The 14,033-nt window shown below is 38.0% G+C and overlaps 3 protein-coding genes across 3 annotated transcripts; 1 reads left to right on the forward strand and 2 right to left on the reverse strand.

Annotated features, from left to right (window-relative positions):
- Positions 1–1,466: 1,466 nt before the first annotated feature.
- LOC306817111 (perforin-1-like) lies at positions 1,467–7,333 on the reverse strand. Its single transcript, XM_079333727.1, has 10 exons — positions 7,105–7,333; positions 6,405–6,695; positions 6,231–6,310; positions 5,982–6,027; positions 5,503–5,645; positions 5,264–5,402; positions 5,089–5,169; positions 3,546–4,036; positions 2,514–2,607; positions 1,467–2,070 (listed from the first exon to the last, which is right to left on the reverse strand). Exons 2-10 carry the CDS (start codon positions 6,669–6,671, stop codon positions 1,858–1,860), a joined length of 1,554 nt encoding a protein of 517 aa, XP_079189853.1. The 5' UTR covers positions 6,672–6,695; positions 7,105–7,333; the 3' UTR covers positions 1,467–1,857.
- Positions 7,334–7,480: 147 nt separating this feature from the next.
- Positions 7,481–11,429, reverse strand: pin1 (peptidylprolyl cis/trans isomerase, NIMA-interacting 1). The gene is made up of 5 exons (XM_079333737.1): positions 11,263–11,429; positions 10,278–10,360; positions 8,973–9,081; positions 8,783–8,893; positions 7,481–8,372 (listed from the first exon to the last, which is right to left on the reverse strand). Exons 1-5 carry the CDS (start codon positions 11,318–11,320, stop codon positions 8,263–8,265), a joined length of 471 nt encoding a protein of 156 aa, XP_079189863.1. The 5' UTR covers positions 11,321–11,429; the 3' UTR covers positions 7,481–8,262.
- A 101-nt stretch (positions 11,430–11,530) lies between these two features.
- On the forward strand, positions 11,531–13,320 carry ubl5 (ubiquitin like 5). The gene is made up of 5 exons (XM_079333749.1): positions 11,531–11,631; positions 12,001–12,064; positions 12,508–12,591; positions 12,677–12,714; positions 13,015–13,320. The coding sequence occupies exons 2-5, from the start codon at positions 12,009–12,011 to the stop codon at positions 13,056–13,058; spliced, it is 222 nt and encodes a 73-aa protein (XP_079189875.1). The 5' UTR covers positions 11,531–11,631; positions 12,001–12,008; the 3' UTR covers positions 13,059–13,320.
- The last annotated feature ends 713 nt before the right edge of the window (positions 13,321–14,033 follow it).

Below are 14,033 nucleotides of genomic sequence, written 5' to 3' on the forward strand. Positions count from 1 at the left end.
TTTCAGTCTTACTGGAAGCAGCTTGTCAAGACTCTTTTGACTACTTTGTCAAGGGTTGCAATAAGTGCACACACACCCACGAATGAATTGTTTCTTTTTATTTCTCCTTTATATCTCCATACCTACTTTAACTATTGACTTTAAAGTATTAAACGGATCACAGATTTCCCTCCAGGAAGTGCTGATTACTAGAGTTAACAAGTCCTATGAGATGAAACCCAGATAGACTTTAAAGTATTACACAGATCATTGGTGGACTCACTCAGGGAGGAAATGGCACTTTGGTAAGCTTTTTTTTCCAAGAGGGGAATACTACTAAGGTGCCCTCTGGGATTTTCCTGACTTGTTCTCAAGGGTTACCTATTAATGGACCAAACATGATAAAGTGCCCTCCACGGTGACCCTGGCTGGACCACTGTTAATGATACTTTTGCCTTAGTGTTATTAATATAGGAGTTGTGAGGAATGAGGATGCACTATTCTGAATATTAGTGTATTTTTCTGTTGCACAATTCCTTCTCAATCTAATCTGCAGGTATATTTTGTCCACTTCCAATAAAGTATAGGGTGTGTTTTACCTGTGATTGAGAAGTCCCAGCCAGTCCTTGCATCTGTCAACAGATGTGACCATATTACCTCTGAGGTGATATTACGGTCAGACACTCCAATGCCCTATTATAATGTTGCAGGTTGTTGTTGGACTTTCAGAATTTTACAAACTTGGCCATCTCCATCACTTCCTGATTGATACAAATCTAAAAACTTTAAGGTGTGCTCCCCTTATTATAAATTAAAGAGGAAAGGTAACACTTGACATATATAAAAAATATTTAATTGCTGCATTGACCAATATTCATTAAGTGTACTAGATTTGTCCACTTGCTCAATGTTATGTTTTTTATTTAAGAGTCCTACTCTTACAATAAGCTGAAAAAAATAGCTCAACGCAAAGGGCATTTTGGTCAGCATTTCTTTGAAGCCCTCCTTAGCAGATGTCTGGGCCTGCTTTGTTATAGCGTATTATTAAATTAGCCAAAGGCATAGTGCAAAGAATTAATTTAGAAATATTTATGATTGGACTGGTGCTTACAAGTGTAGCTGGTAAAGGAGGGTGAGACCTTCGTGGATTTCCCAATTTTTCTTAGAGAGTCCAACTTAAAAAGCTTGTTTGTATTTTACTGCATACAGGAAAGCTCTGCACGTGAACTGCATTGTTCTTTCAAAAATCTAAATATCCCCTCAACTGCAACACTTTTTTCAACAACATACAACATATATGCCAATGCACAAAAAAAGCTTGTTCGTAGACTGTTTCTCGATTTCAGCATGGCAACCCCAGCACTTAAACCACTAGCTTAAAAACCTTAAGAAGCTCCAAACTTCTCCAGACCACTGAATAGAAAAAAAATCTGATATTTACAAATCTTTGTCTGGGGCTTTTGCAAGTATTATATGACCTGCAGATGTCTCTTATTGATATTATTTAATGTTTCTCCAACAGTTTTTGTAGATTTTAAAGGCTGCTAGATGATGAAGTCCCAATAACTTTGGCTCAACTTGGTACTTTCATAACTCAGTGAAGTCCTATGACAAGAAATAGTCTTCTGTCTAAATGCTTTTAAATTGTTGTTTTAAATTGTTTAATGACTTGTTAAATGAGAGATGAGTTTGTTGAAAACGTCAGATAATACTGAATTTTGTTTTAACTAAAATTGCATTGAATTTAATGCTGAACAACCTACAGACATTTATTACATTAGCTATTACTCCAAAAAGATATGTATGCATGTGAATCAATATTGTTTAGAAGAAAAGCATGCATGTTCTTCTTATGTACGGTGAGGGCATATGTATTTTTCACTCTGAAGATGGTTTGTAGTGCTCACACCTGTCTCCAGTCAGATGAGTGTCACATGTCAGAGTGTACTGAATCTCAAAGGTGCCTTCATGTATTGGGCAGGAGAATCTGTGTGTCCCTTGGCTCAAGTGTCTCCAACATTTTCCAAGCAATTCATGATTCGGCCAATCCACGTCCCAGATCTCAAAATAGAAATTTGCCTGTGTGTCCACCTGAGAAAAAGAATATATATATATAATTTAAATGGCATAAATCGGACAAAATGAAATGGGAATATTGGCAACACTGTGATGTCACAGTGTAGTTGACCTTAAAAGTATCATCATTTTACATTATTAGAGTAGGTGTATTAGTGCTAATGAGCATAAACATTCTTGAGCATAACCCACAAAGTATTTCATTGAGTGACCTTGACCTTCGAAACCTGACCACCCATTTTTTAAAATTTGTTTTTAACTTGAGCCAAAAGTGGATGGTTGTGTCGAATTTGAAGTTATAATTTGAAGTTATAACTTTGAGGTCTCCTGAGATATTACAGTTAATATTGAGCTAGTATGGACAAAACTGGCTGAAACCACAATGCCTCTGTCCAAAGCAGACACAGAGGTGTATTTAAGTGAATTAAAGCTGATCTTTTATAGAACATTTTACTGACCTTGCCCAAATTATAATACGCATTCCACCAGGGATTGTTTGATTTTACAACATGAGTCTGGCGATGGTGTGGTCCATACCACACCTTAACGTAGCTGTGAAAAGAAAAATTCATCCATTGGTTTGATGATACACCATTCTCAGGTCTCACTTCTTGTTTATTTGTGTATATATGGATGTGTGTCTGTGTGTGTGTGTGTGTGTGTGTGTGTGTGTGTGTGTGTGTGTACATATGACATATACATTTCTGAGAACTTTGTTTTAATTAGTTATTTGGTGCTACAAAAAGGCAAAATGGCACTGTGTGCACCAGATTAGCAGAATAAAGGGGAACAGCGAGAAAAACTGAAACAATGACTAACACAAGTGTCATTGAACTTTTCATAACTATGACTGTCTGCTTCAAACCAACACAATAATCTGTTTTGCTGAGGGCTGTGCTGGCCTTTCATTCATTATAGATAAGCGGGAAGCTCTGACTAGCTGACTCCTGCTGCAACAACTCTGGCTCCAAAAATGTCATCAGCACAACGTCAGAGCCTGTCATAACACGGGGGGTACTTTGGCTTTACTTTTGAAAAAAAAAAGAAGGTGGGAATGCATAGTCCATCTTTGTAGACAGCCAAAGGTATGTGCATGCATAACTTGTGCTTGACTATCAGCATAAAGCTACTTTGCTTCAGTTATTAACAAAAAAATATTAACAAATTCTGACAGGCCAGGTATGTGCAAGCGCTACTAAGTGTGAAAATATATACAGCATTTCAACCAACAAAGAGGCTATAGTCCACGCTGTTTGAATAGCCAGTTAGAGTTGCCAGTTCTCTGTCAAGGTGTGCTGTCCAAAAATGCATAGATAGAAAGATAGAAAAGGCTATCCGTATCACCTATCAAATAATGCTTCAAGACCAAAATAACTTTACCACAGTGCAGTTGCACTCAGAGACCTTCTGTGGGCGCCATAGCTCACCAAACTGAGTTCCTCTATCCATCATGTTACCCGAATCACATTCTTTAGTCTCCCTCTACTCACCCTTCAGTGGGGACCCCTCCCCAAAAATCTGCTCTCAGGTCCCAGGCTCTGATCACAGTCACCTCCAGCGTTCCCATCCACAACTGCCTTGGACAGCAGTTTGAGTTCAGGGTCCCACAATTGGATTCTTTGGGAGATGTTTTCACTGCATGGTCTTCTAAGTACTGCTCAATGGCTGCCTTCAACCCTGCCTTCTGGGCTTCATTTGGTGGCAACATATATATTGGCCTCAGGTAATAGGAAACAATATCAGGGTGGTTCTTCAGAGTTTTCAGCCACTTTGTGTAGCCAATGGAGTCATTATGAGTGAGTGAAAACTCCCCCAACCAACCAGTCCCTCCTAAAACCTCTGTGTAGTGTTGGTGGAGACCAGAGCCGAAAGACGCCTTGTTGTCCTTGTTCTGTAAGATCCCAGAGCAAGAGTTGTGGTCACCAGATAGGTTCCACTTCCCCAGACCCACAGAGACACCTGTTGATAAGCAGGAGTGGGCCTGGCAGACAGGAAAAGAGAATGTTTTTAAGGGGGTGCACACAGATCATATCATACATCAATCATACTATACTACTTTTCAATAAAGATAGTCAGAGTCAGTAGCTTTTTCCAACAAAATAAGTTACTGACTGACACAAAAGTTATGCCACTCAGCCATCTCCTATGGGCCTCCATTCACAAGTGGTGGTTACTGTGTCTGCAGCGAACCTCTACCTGTATAATTATTTGGTTGACTTCAAATAAATAAGCAATATGAGAACTAATATATAATATTAAAATCCATATTTGGGAACATTTTATTTTGTTTATATTTCTAACTTTTAGTTTTGACCCATCTGTAAACATGGAAGAGAAAAAGTGTATGACTTATAGCGCAGAAAAAAATATTTGGCCTCACTTTTGTGATCGTCCATCTTTTATACAGTCTGTGGTTTATGCTCTGTTGTTTGCAAATACCTGCAAAAAAGATACTTTCTGTATTCACGTACCAGTTAAAAATGTAAAAATGCAAATGTAAAATTTCTTTTCATATTGATTTCAAATATAAATAGACATTTTCACTGTCTCTATACATATTCCTGTTCTTGGTATTCTGATGCATATTACAGCATATCACAACTAGACTTAATGTTATTTTATCTTTTAATGTAGTGTCATGTATCTTAAATCCAGTGTGAATGTATAGCTGCTCATTGTTTGTCACAAACTTTGTCTGTGCTGCTGCCTGTCTTGGCCAGGACACTTTTTCTAAGGAGATTTTTATTCTCAAGGAGTTTTCTCCTGGTTGAAGAAAGGTTAAAAACAAAAAAACAACCAGCAAACACTGGTGACAGGCTACCATGGAAGTGACTCTTCTGACATAGTAACATCCTAAAGCATAAACCGGTACTGCTTTTTTGGGACAATTTTACTCAGATGGGTACATTATACAGCAAAGTATGAAAATGTTTACTGGGTTGATGTATCAACTGAGTAGTACTATAAGGTCGGTGAAATAACAGCTTCTGGAGAAAATCAGCATACAGGCATTAAATATTACTGTTGGTTTACCGCATGTGTGGAGAAGCCATTCAGGGAGGACAAACAGATGCGTGTAGCTGTAACTCGCCTGAATTGTCCCCCAAGATTAACCTGAAATGAAGAACAAAGATGTTCAGACAAAAAAAATGATTATTTGGTAAAGAAAGGACATTAATATGGTGTGTTTGTGTGTATGTGTTACAACCAGGCGGATGTAGTGTGTGCCGTAGGTATTTATGAGGTCAAAGTACTGAGCCTTTGTGGAGGAGTTGTAAAAACTTGGCAGTCTGGCCAAATTCTTTCTGAACTGGGAGCTGAGTCGCGGTTTGTCTGCTACACGGTAACTACATATAAAGAGACAAAATAGTCAATTACGTTAGCTCAACTATCACCTCAAACCAATGAGAAAATCTTCTGCACACTGCAGGGGCCTCCACACTGTACCGATAGTGGCGGCAGGAGATCCCGTGGGTGCTGAAGGAGTAATGGTCCTCTCTTGTCCTTTCTGAAGCAAAGTTAAGCAAAGCAGAGCGACTTCTCCCCACATCCAGACTGGCAGACACAAACTTGTCAAAACGTAGGCCAATCTAATTAAATAAATGGAACAAAAAAAAACCTATAAGGGTCAACACTAAATGTTCCATTCAATTATTTCTAAAACCCCTTACTAAAAAACCCCTAACCCTTTTACATGCATAATTTACACTCTTTTTCTCTTCTGTTGGCATTAAGGAATTGAAGTGATGACAATGAGGTATAAATAAAATAATGAGCCATAATGTGTATCATTTGTTGGGCTGCAAGGTTCTTCAAAATGTATTGATCCTCTTTCACATTTTGCAGTTCAGTTACTGTTTCTACAAAACAAATTCAGGACGAACTTTGTCATGTTATGAGAACAACAGATGTGAAAGATGTCCTACCTTCCAGTCAGTACTGTCATAAGACGTGTAATGGTTAACCAGCGAGCTGTAGACACAATAACCATTAAAAGGCCTTTTATCATTTTGCATTCTAAAAACACATTAGTGACCTTGATATTGCATTGAATGTCCAAGTGACAAGTGTGTTCCTTTGAAGTTATGTCAAAGATCAGAGGAGGAATCGGGTCTCTTCTGCTTTTATCTTTAACACGCAGCATAAAAAAAACAACATGCCGTGTCATAAAATACCTGACAGAGGTGTGTACGCTGGATTGAAGTTCAGCCTTACAATGGCTGAATGCCCGCCAGTCCAATGCAGAGACTGGAAGCTGAAAATAGAGGTGAGAACACACCGTTTGACGTGCACACACAAAATATACGACTTTGAAATTATTGCTCAGCTTATTTGTTTTAGTTGGTTACTTTCTGCAGCTTGTTGCCTTGCAGAGAGTTGGTGCAGAGAATACATGTGCCTCTAGGGGTCAGGTAGTTCTTCACATCAATCACATAGGCTCCTTTACTCTCTAGGGTGACCATGTCAAAGCCTTCTCCGACCAGGTTGTGACCTGGTACAAAGGGAGCTTTGACACATTTTTTGTAGCTCCCGATACGACAGGGGAGAACAGGGGAGGAAGACAGAGCCAGGGAGAGACTCAGGAAGAGTAAAGTCGGGCTTGGAAAGAAGAACATGATAGAAGGGAAACTGGAATAATCCTGAGAAAGAGAGAGAGCATTAAGCATTTAGCAACATTGTTAAAATGACAATGAAATAAGTCGCTAAATGTAGCTTTTCTATTCCAAAATACTACAGTTTTATGACAAATTACTTTGACCAACATTTTTTGCAGAAACTTGAATCCATGGCTGACTCCCTGTTAAGATTTTTATTTCAAAGAGTAATGTGCCAAGTCAGTTTAAAATTGTACTCTTATGTAATCTAATTTGCATGAAAACCAAAACAATTTCCCTGCAGCTACTCAGCTTTTATCAAGTCATTTACACAGGTTAAAATTTCAATAAAATCTGCAAGCAGTTAAATTCTGATCATCATGCAGGAGACAACATACTCATAACAATGGGTGCAAGCACAGATTATAAGCTTAAGCTTATGTGTATATTTTACCTTCTTGCCTCTGCGCAGTCTGACCTCTTCACTGTCTTTCTCCGACTGTGAAGCTTCTGTGCCGCCAGGACGATCAGTAAACGGGACTTACGGCGTGAGCGAAAGTGAAAGCACAGACAGCCAGTAGGGATCATTTGTTCAGACATTTGTGTCCACACAATGACCAGAGGTTATTTGCTTAAATTGAAAAATGCTTACCATGTAATACAAGAGCATATGTCCTTCGTTCAAACAAGTTGCTGTTTTATTTCCCAGAAATAAAAGCATATAGCCTACATCAAAACGTCATACACTATGAACTGTAATATAGGTGTATTTTGCACATCAAGCTGGTCTCTAAAAGAGATCATTTTCTTAGAAAAGCAAAACAAGAGACTTAGAAAAAAAAACAGTATTTTAATTGAGGAAGAATGTCTCCAATGACATGACAGTGCAACATTTCATTTCTGAACTTTGATGCTTTTAAAGGCTGCTGAGTTGATTGTTATTATTTGTAAGTTTTCAACGGTGCCATCTTTGCATATAGTTAGAGGGGAGGGAAACATGCTCTTCATTGGGAATATTATTCTGTCATTGAACATCAGTGGGACTAACATATTGAATGAATGTTGAGAATAACTGTTTTCTTTGACTGTGTGGGACTTCCTACAAAATATTTCTAACATCTAAAGAATTGATTTCTTGAGCCTTTATTCAGATAGAAGGGCTGCTTTTGCAGACATACTGTAGAAATGGAAAATGTTACAGGAAAAACAAACAGTAAATGGTCCTTTTAAAGACATGCACATACAAAAAAAATACAAGCTTTTACAGGCGCATTCTGAATCTTCAAACAATGTGTTAAACTGTTAACACCAGGGCATTCACTTCAGCAGTGTCACAGGCACTCATGTTTATATTTGCTGACATAACCACTGTTAATAAAAGCTTCAGGTCTAAAATGGAGAATCAGCAACACTCCTCGCTGTTTAGAATAATGAAAATATCTGCTCTGGACAATATGTGTCCCACTGAACGCAATTCAGCCCATATGCTTTGTTTATTTAGTGGCATGTGTCGTTGGGTTTTATCGCAGGTCTGGTTTGGTTTTACTTTGTGTGTGTTTATGTGTGTGTGTTAATGTGATAACGGGGAAATACAGTGTGTGGCTTTTTCCTTTCAACCAGTGCGTAGAATGATGTGGACTCCAGAGTCAGTGAAAACAGGACCGCTCATGTCTCCTACTTTGAGAGAGAAGGAGGCGTCTTCAAAAGGCTTCTGCATTTGACCTGTAACATAAAACACAAACTTGAAGAGAGTATTCAAATGATAACCTCGTTAAAAACATTTCACAATTATGTATGACTTGTTAGTACACTTTAAACATGAGACATTCCAGATGTTATTCTCTGCTCGTTGGTTGATATTGGGATTCTGTTGAATGACACATAGCATCGATATAAATATTAAAGCCTCAAGTAGCAGACTCCTTCTGCACATTATCCTTACTGACGTCTATTTTTTCATCATTAAAACTCTAAGTATAAAATGTAAACCTATCCTACATTGTAGGTCTTCGTACAACTGATGTACTATTTGTATGCTGTTGTGTTTAATGTACAACCTGCTAAAATGAAATCATGAGCAGAAAGGTTCATTGAGTGGCTTGATTGACTGACTTCTTGTTGCGTGTTTTTACCTCTTCCAAACAATCCCAGATCTCCACCGTTCTTAGCTGAGCTGCAGTCGCTGAACTGAGAGGCCAGGGACTCAAACTTCTCCTCTCCAGACTTGATCTCTTCTATATACTCTGCAAAGAAATGAGAAGGTAAAGAATAAATTCAATCTGCTGATTAAATCAATGAACCCCCCAAAGATGCTTCACGTACTCTGAATGAGTTCCAGCGCCTCGTCTTTAGTCCGTGTTATGTTTTGTTCCCGCCAAGAAGATGGACGCCGTGAGTCTTTGTGCTTCACCAGGAGGTGAGAGCAGCGTACCTGAGCAAGGACAAAAAAAACAAAAACGGATGAGACTCATGAGGCTTCTGAAACACATTCAATCATGATGAGCAGGAAAAACAAAGCAGTCAACAATAAAGAGAACAATGGCTGAAATGTTTTAAAACTGTTATGACTTCCTGAAAATCTGAACTGGTCATATTAGATGACATCTATGCTCCACTGAGCCATTACATGAAAATATTTCTGCAAAATAAAAAGGCTTATTTGAGGGTTTCTCACACAAGAAAAGTGAAATTTTCCTTTTTCTTGGCCTGGAAACCAAAAAGCAGTAAACTTTGAGAGAAGAACTGACTCATGAAATGTGAAGCAGAAAGGTCACATCGTAACTCAAGTGAATTATGGGAACAAAACCCAAACTGCTCTAAGGCTCATGTCCGAACAGATATGTGAATGTCAATCTAATTATTTTAACACCCATGAGATGTGTCAGCTAATGTTTAGGATATCTTCATCTACATTTTTCTAAATATATAAATAAATATTTAATGACAAGGCTGTTAAGGATGAAATCATTATTACACAAATCAAAATCATTAGCTGTTTCTGTAAAAGGGTGCACAAACCCCCCCCAAAGAAAGAAATAATCATGGCGTTTCACTCAGTCTTTAAATGTTGCTCTACTGCAAACCACCAGATGTCGCTGTTGCTAGATTAAAAAATAAAGCCTCAGAGACTTTTAGGGGTGAAGCATGATAGGTGATTCCTAAACCTTTTTTTTATTGGCAGGAAATCCCAAAGTTCCATAAGACCTCCCTCAGTAAATGTTTAACATCTCATGACTTAACTATTTCAGTCTTACATGTATACTAAAGCAAGCACTTTGTATCATGTATTTTTTAATTTGCTTTATAAAATATTTATTGTTAAAAGTAACAGTGGCATTTCTAGATCACTTTTACTGAGGGGGCCCGGCTGGAGCCAGTTGTTATGTCAGAGGGGCACATTAAACTCAGGACAAATAGTCAAAGATTATCTAGAATTGTTGTTATTATACCAATAATAGCACACAACATTAACTACCACAACCTAAAATACTCCCGCGACAGTATATCAATGGTGACGGTCAAACCAAAATACAAGGCACAGGGGGAATCGAGCTCAGTGTTACAGGGGCACTGGCCTGTCTAGAGCCGCCTATGACAGTTAATACTTTTGATAATTCACATAGTAACCTTGTCTGGCTCTCCTCGACCATCTGCTGACGGACGTTCCCACTGGCTGGCATTAGTGATGTGGTTAAAGTAGTACACCTGGCCTGCAGGGCAAATAAAGAGAGTGGAAGACAGAAAGATATTAAAACTTAATATATTGACAAAATGAGCAGAGAAGAGGTATGCCTTCGCCCACGGGGCCTAAATCAACACAGACCAATTTTTTTTTTTTTACAGAGGCTTAATTATGCTTCTAATAAATGTACATTTACACACTAACTTGTATTAATTCAGTCAGAGCAGACTGCCAACTTTACATGTAATAACAAAGCAATCACTGTCTTTTCATACTTCCCAATTAAAATATTGCAATGACAATAAGATGAAGAGAATATACTGTAATGTTTAGGGTGAACGTGCTTGTGTTCAGGTAAGGCATTGAAGTTGATATCATGAGAGAGAACGTGCCTCTCCTGCTTATTTCACATTGATCATTTATTTGCACGTACAGCAGGCAAGGAGGAGCAACATGAGCAGCCGTCAACTGAAAACTGAGATGAATATAGAGGCAGGGTAATCAATGAAATCAGATTGAAACACTAAGACGAGTGGAAGCATGATTACACATACGCATAATTGTATCTATTGCCAGCATGGACAAACGTCAATTAGAGCTGATATGAAGCTTTAAAACCTGCTCAGACTCGTCCTCTCTGCAGGTGACGCACTACAGCGCAATGACGTCATACAGGGCCCTGCAGCAGCCAGGTTGAATGAGCGCGAGCATTATGAAACACTAACGTCAGCCACGCGTCAAATCTAAGGTTTAAGACACTTTTAAATCGCAGCACTACTGTTGGCCTATCCCTACTGAACTAAATGTGGATCCGTATGTTTTCTACTGGATTAAAGCACGATGCAGGGCTGCTAGCCAGTCAGCTAAATTCATACAAACTACAAACTACAAGCTCGTATATTCAACCAATTAAAGCTGTTGGTTCATTACCTGAACTACGACTCATTCTTTTCTCCCACCCAGAAGGTAACTTCTCGTCGTCGGCCATTATTTATCCTGCAAAAACGTTTTCAGACTTGATTTCAATCTACCGTGTGACAGCTTTTTTGCTGCAGCTATACAAATTACGACGATTAGATTATTGTTTACGATAGGAAATGTTTTCGGGGGTAAGGGCCGCCTTACACTGGCTTCTCTATTCTATTATAGGTTAGTTTGGTCTGTCAATCATCAGCTTCCCTTTTGATTAGTCGAGAGACTGAAACGTAATGTACACTTTACGGTAAGCACCACGGCTGCACGATTGTAGAAGCTATCAGTGAACGGGGAAATATACGATTTTCTGATTGAATATTACAGGTAGGAATAAACAATATTTACAAAGTGTTATTTTTTGGTCACAATTTAGATCATTCCAAAAAATGTTTGTTTGTTAGTGTTTTGTTTGATAGCGTTACGCACATTGGTTTTAAACAATGATGGTTGTGAGCTTTAGCTGTGTAGCTTACGTTTGACAAACAACCTGCTTTTGCTTTAATTTTGAATGCATTAATAATTATACGTATGTTGCTGTATGTCTTTTAAATGGACCTTGAATCTTCCAAATAAAGAAATGTATAATATAATTTATAATTATACGTGTGTTTCCAACCCAAACGCGGAACAGATCAAATCGAGCAAACACGAACACATACTGTTTTAACTTTGTCTCATTGTCTTTGTTGACAGGACTGAAGATGATCGAGGTGGTTTGCAACGATCGCCTGGGCAAGAAAGTCCGGGTTAAGTGCAAGTATCCTTCACTGAAACTGTGGCATGATAACACGTGTGACCTGCATTATGTGAAACCTGACTCTACAAACATTTGTCATGAGATGAAGAGCAGAAGTCACAAACCTTACTGATGGAGACTGTTAAATATAAAACCCTGAAGGACTTAAAACAGTAAAATCTGTTGAATTTTTACAACTAATCAGTTTACAGTTAGGTACAAGTGAGAGTTACAATCATTCCTGCCTTTTGTTCCAAGATAGACTATACTGACTTTTAATACAGTGTTAGATAATACATCGGCCCACCTGTATTGTTCTTCACACACAAATTATCTTGTTTTCACTGATGTAATGTATCCCGAGTTTGCTGAACCAAAACAGAAGAACTGGTCTCTGTCTTTGTGGACAGATGTAATGCCAATGTCAACGCCAGATGTTTTCTTCCTTAACCACAATATATCAGTGCAGATGATACCATTGGAGATCTGAAAAAGCTCATTTCTGCGCAGACAGGAACAAAGAGCGATAAAATCGTATTAAAGAAATGGTAAGATGTTTGTTTTGACCATGACAGCTGTTTCTGTGGCTTCTCTTCTTTTACAACCTAAAATGTTCCTCATCTGTTTCTGCAGGTACACCATATTCAAGGATCATGTGACTCTGGGTGACTGTATCCTTTAAAGAATCTGCTCAGTAGCTGTCATCATGAATATTTATTGGTTGTAGAGAGGATTTTCATCTGTGAAGAAATTAAGTTAATGAAAGGACATTTTCTTTTCACCTAATAGATCTTGCAGTACACTACAAGTTGCATGTTCTAAAATACAAAACAAGATTTGTAAACACAAAATCAAAGTTGGTCATGGGATGTTTTGACAGTTTTGAAGTGATAATAAAGGATAAGAAAATGTAGGGAAAAAGGTAAAACTGTAATACTCTGAACAGTTTTTCTTAACCATGTCCTGTTCAGATGAAATCCATGATGGGATGAATCTGGAGCTGTACTACCAGTAGGGCAGCACCACAAATCAGTGCTACACAGAAGGTGTTCATCTTTGTTAAACACAGATTGAATCGATGGAATCTGTCGCAGGAAACGACCTTGATTGGACAACACATCTAGAAAAGAGGAGCAGTACCTCTAGAGCAGAAAAAACAGATGTAACATTATTCTCAGTTTAACTTTTAATGGTCAAAATGTATTATGTGAAAGAAATGTTGTGTTAAAAATGTTGTTTTGATATCTTGAATTAAAGCTGATATTTACCTACATAAAGTGTGCTGGTCATTGTTGTACATTTCGCCTCCTATTTCCATAACACAAATCCATTTGAAGTGTCGCTTAGATTGCTGTTATGTTTAATATTAAAAGAAGACTACTGTCTCTTTAAAGTAGTAGTAGTAAAGTACTTTTTTAAAATGTATTTTATAACTGCAGAATTTAACCGTGTTATCTGGACTGATCCACTGAGCAGGGAAAGGCAGATGTGTTTTGACAACCCTACTCAAATTTTTCTGCCTTTCCTTCATTTTGGAAATTGAACTTTCTAATCTTTTGCTCCATTATATTTAATATAGAATCATCGCACTTCTACTTAGTCTCCTTTATTACACAGCTACAGCAAAAGTTAGAGCACATGCTTAAGATTCCTTCATGCATACAGTAGAAACGGTAAGCAACACATTTGCCCCAATACCTTTATGGTTGGCTGGACACTAGAGAAACATGAGTAGGGGTTATTAGATATGTCTTTGTTGTCCAATATTCAATTCAGTTTTCAAATTCTACAACAAGTGGTAACAGGTCCATTGATTTTATTGTCCTTAATGCAACCAGATTTCAAGTGTGTTGAGGCTGATAGAGCAGCAGGTTGTTTATGCTCATAGTTAAGTTAGTTTTATAAAAATTGAAATCTGAGTGTAGACTTTAAATGCACACTTATCTCTAACTTAATTTTGATTAAACAAATCAAGCAGACACTCCTCTGG

Source organism: Symphodus melops (genome assembly GCF_947650265.1).
Source record: "Symphodus melops genome assembly, chromosome: 2".
Lineage (NCBI taxonomy): Eukaryota > Metazoa > Chordata > Actinopteri > Labriformes > Labridae > Symphodus > Symphodus melops.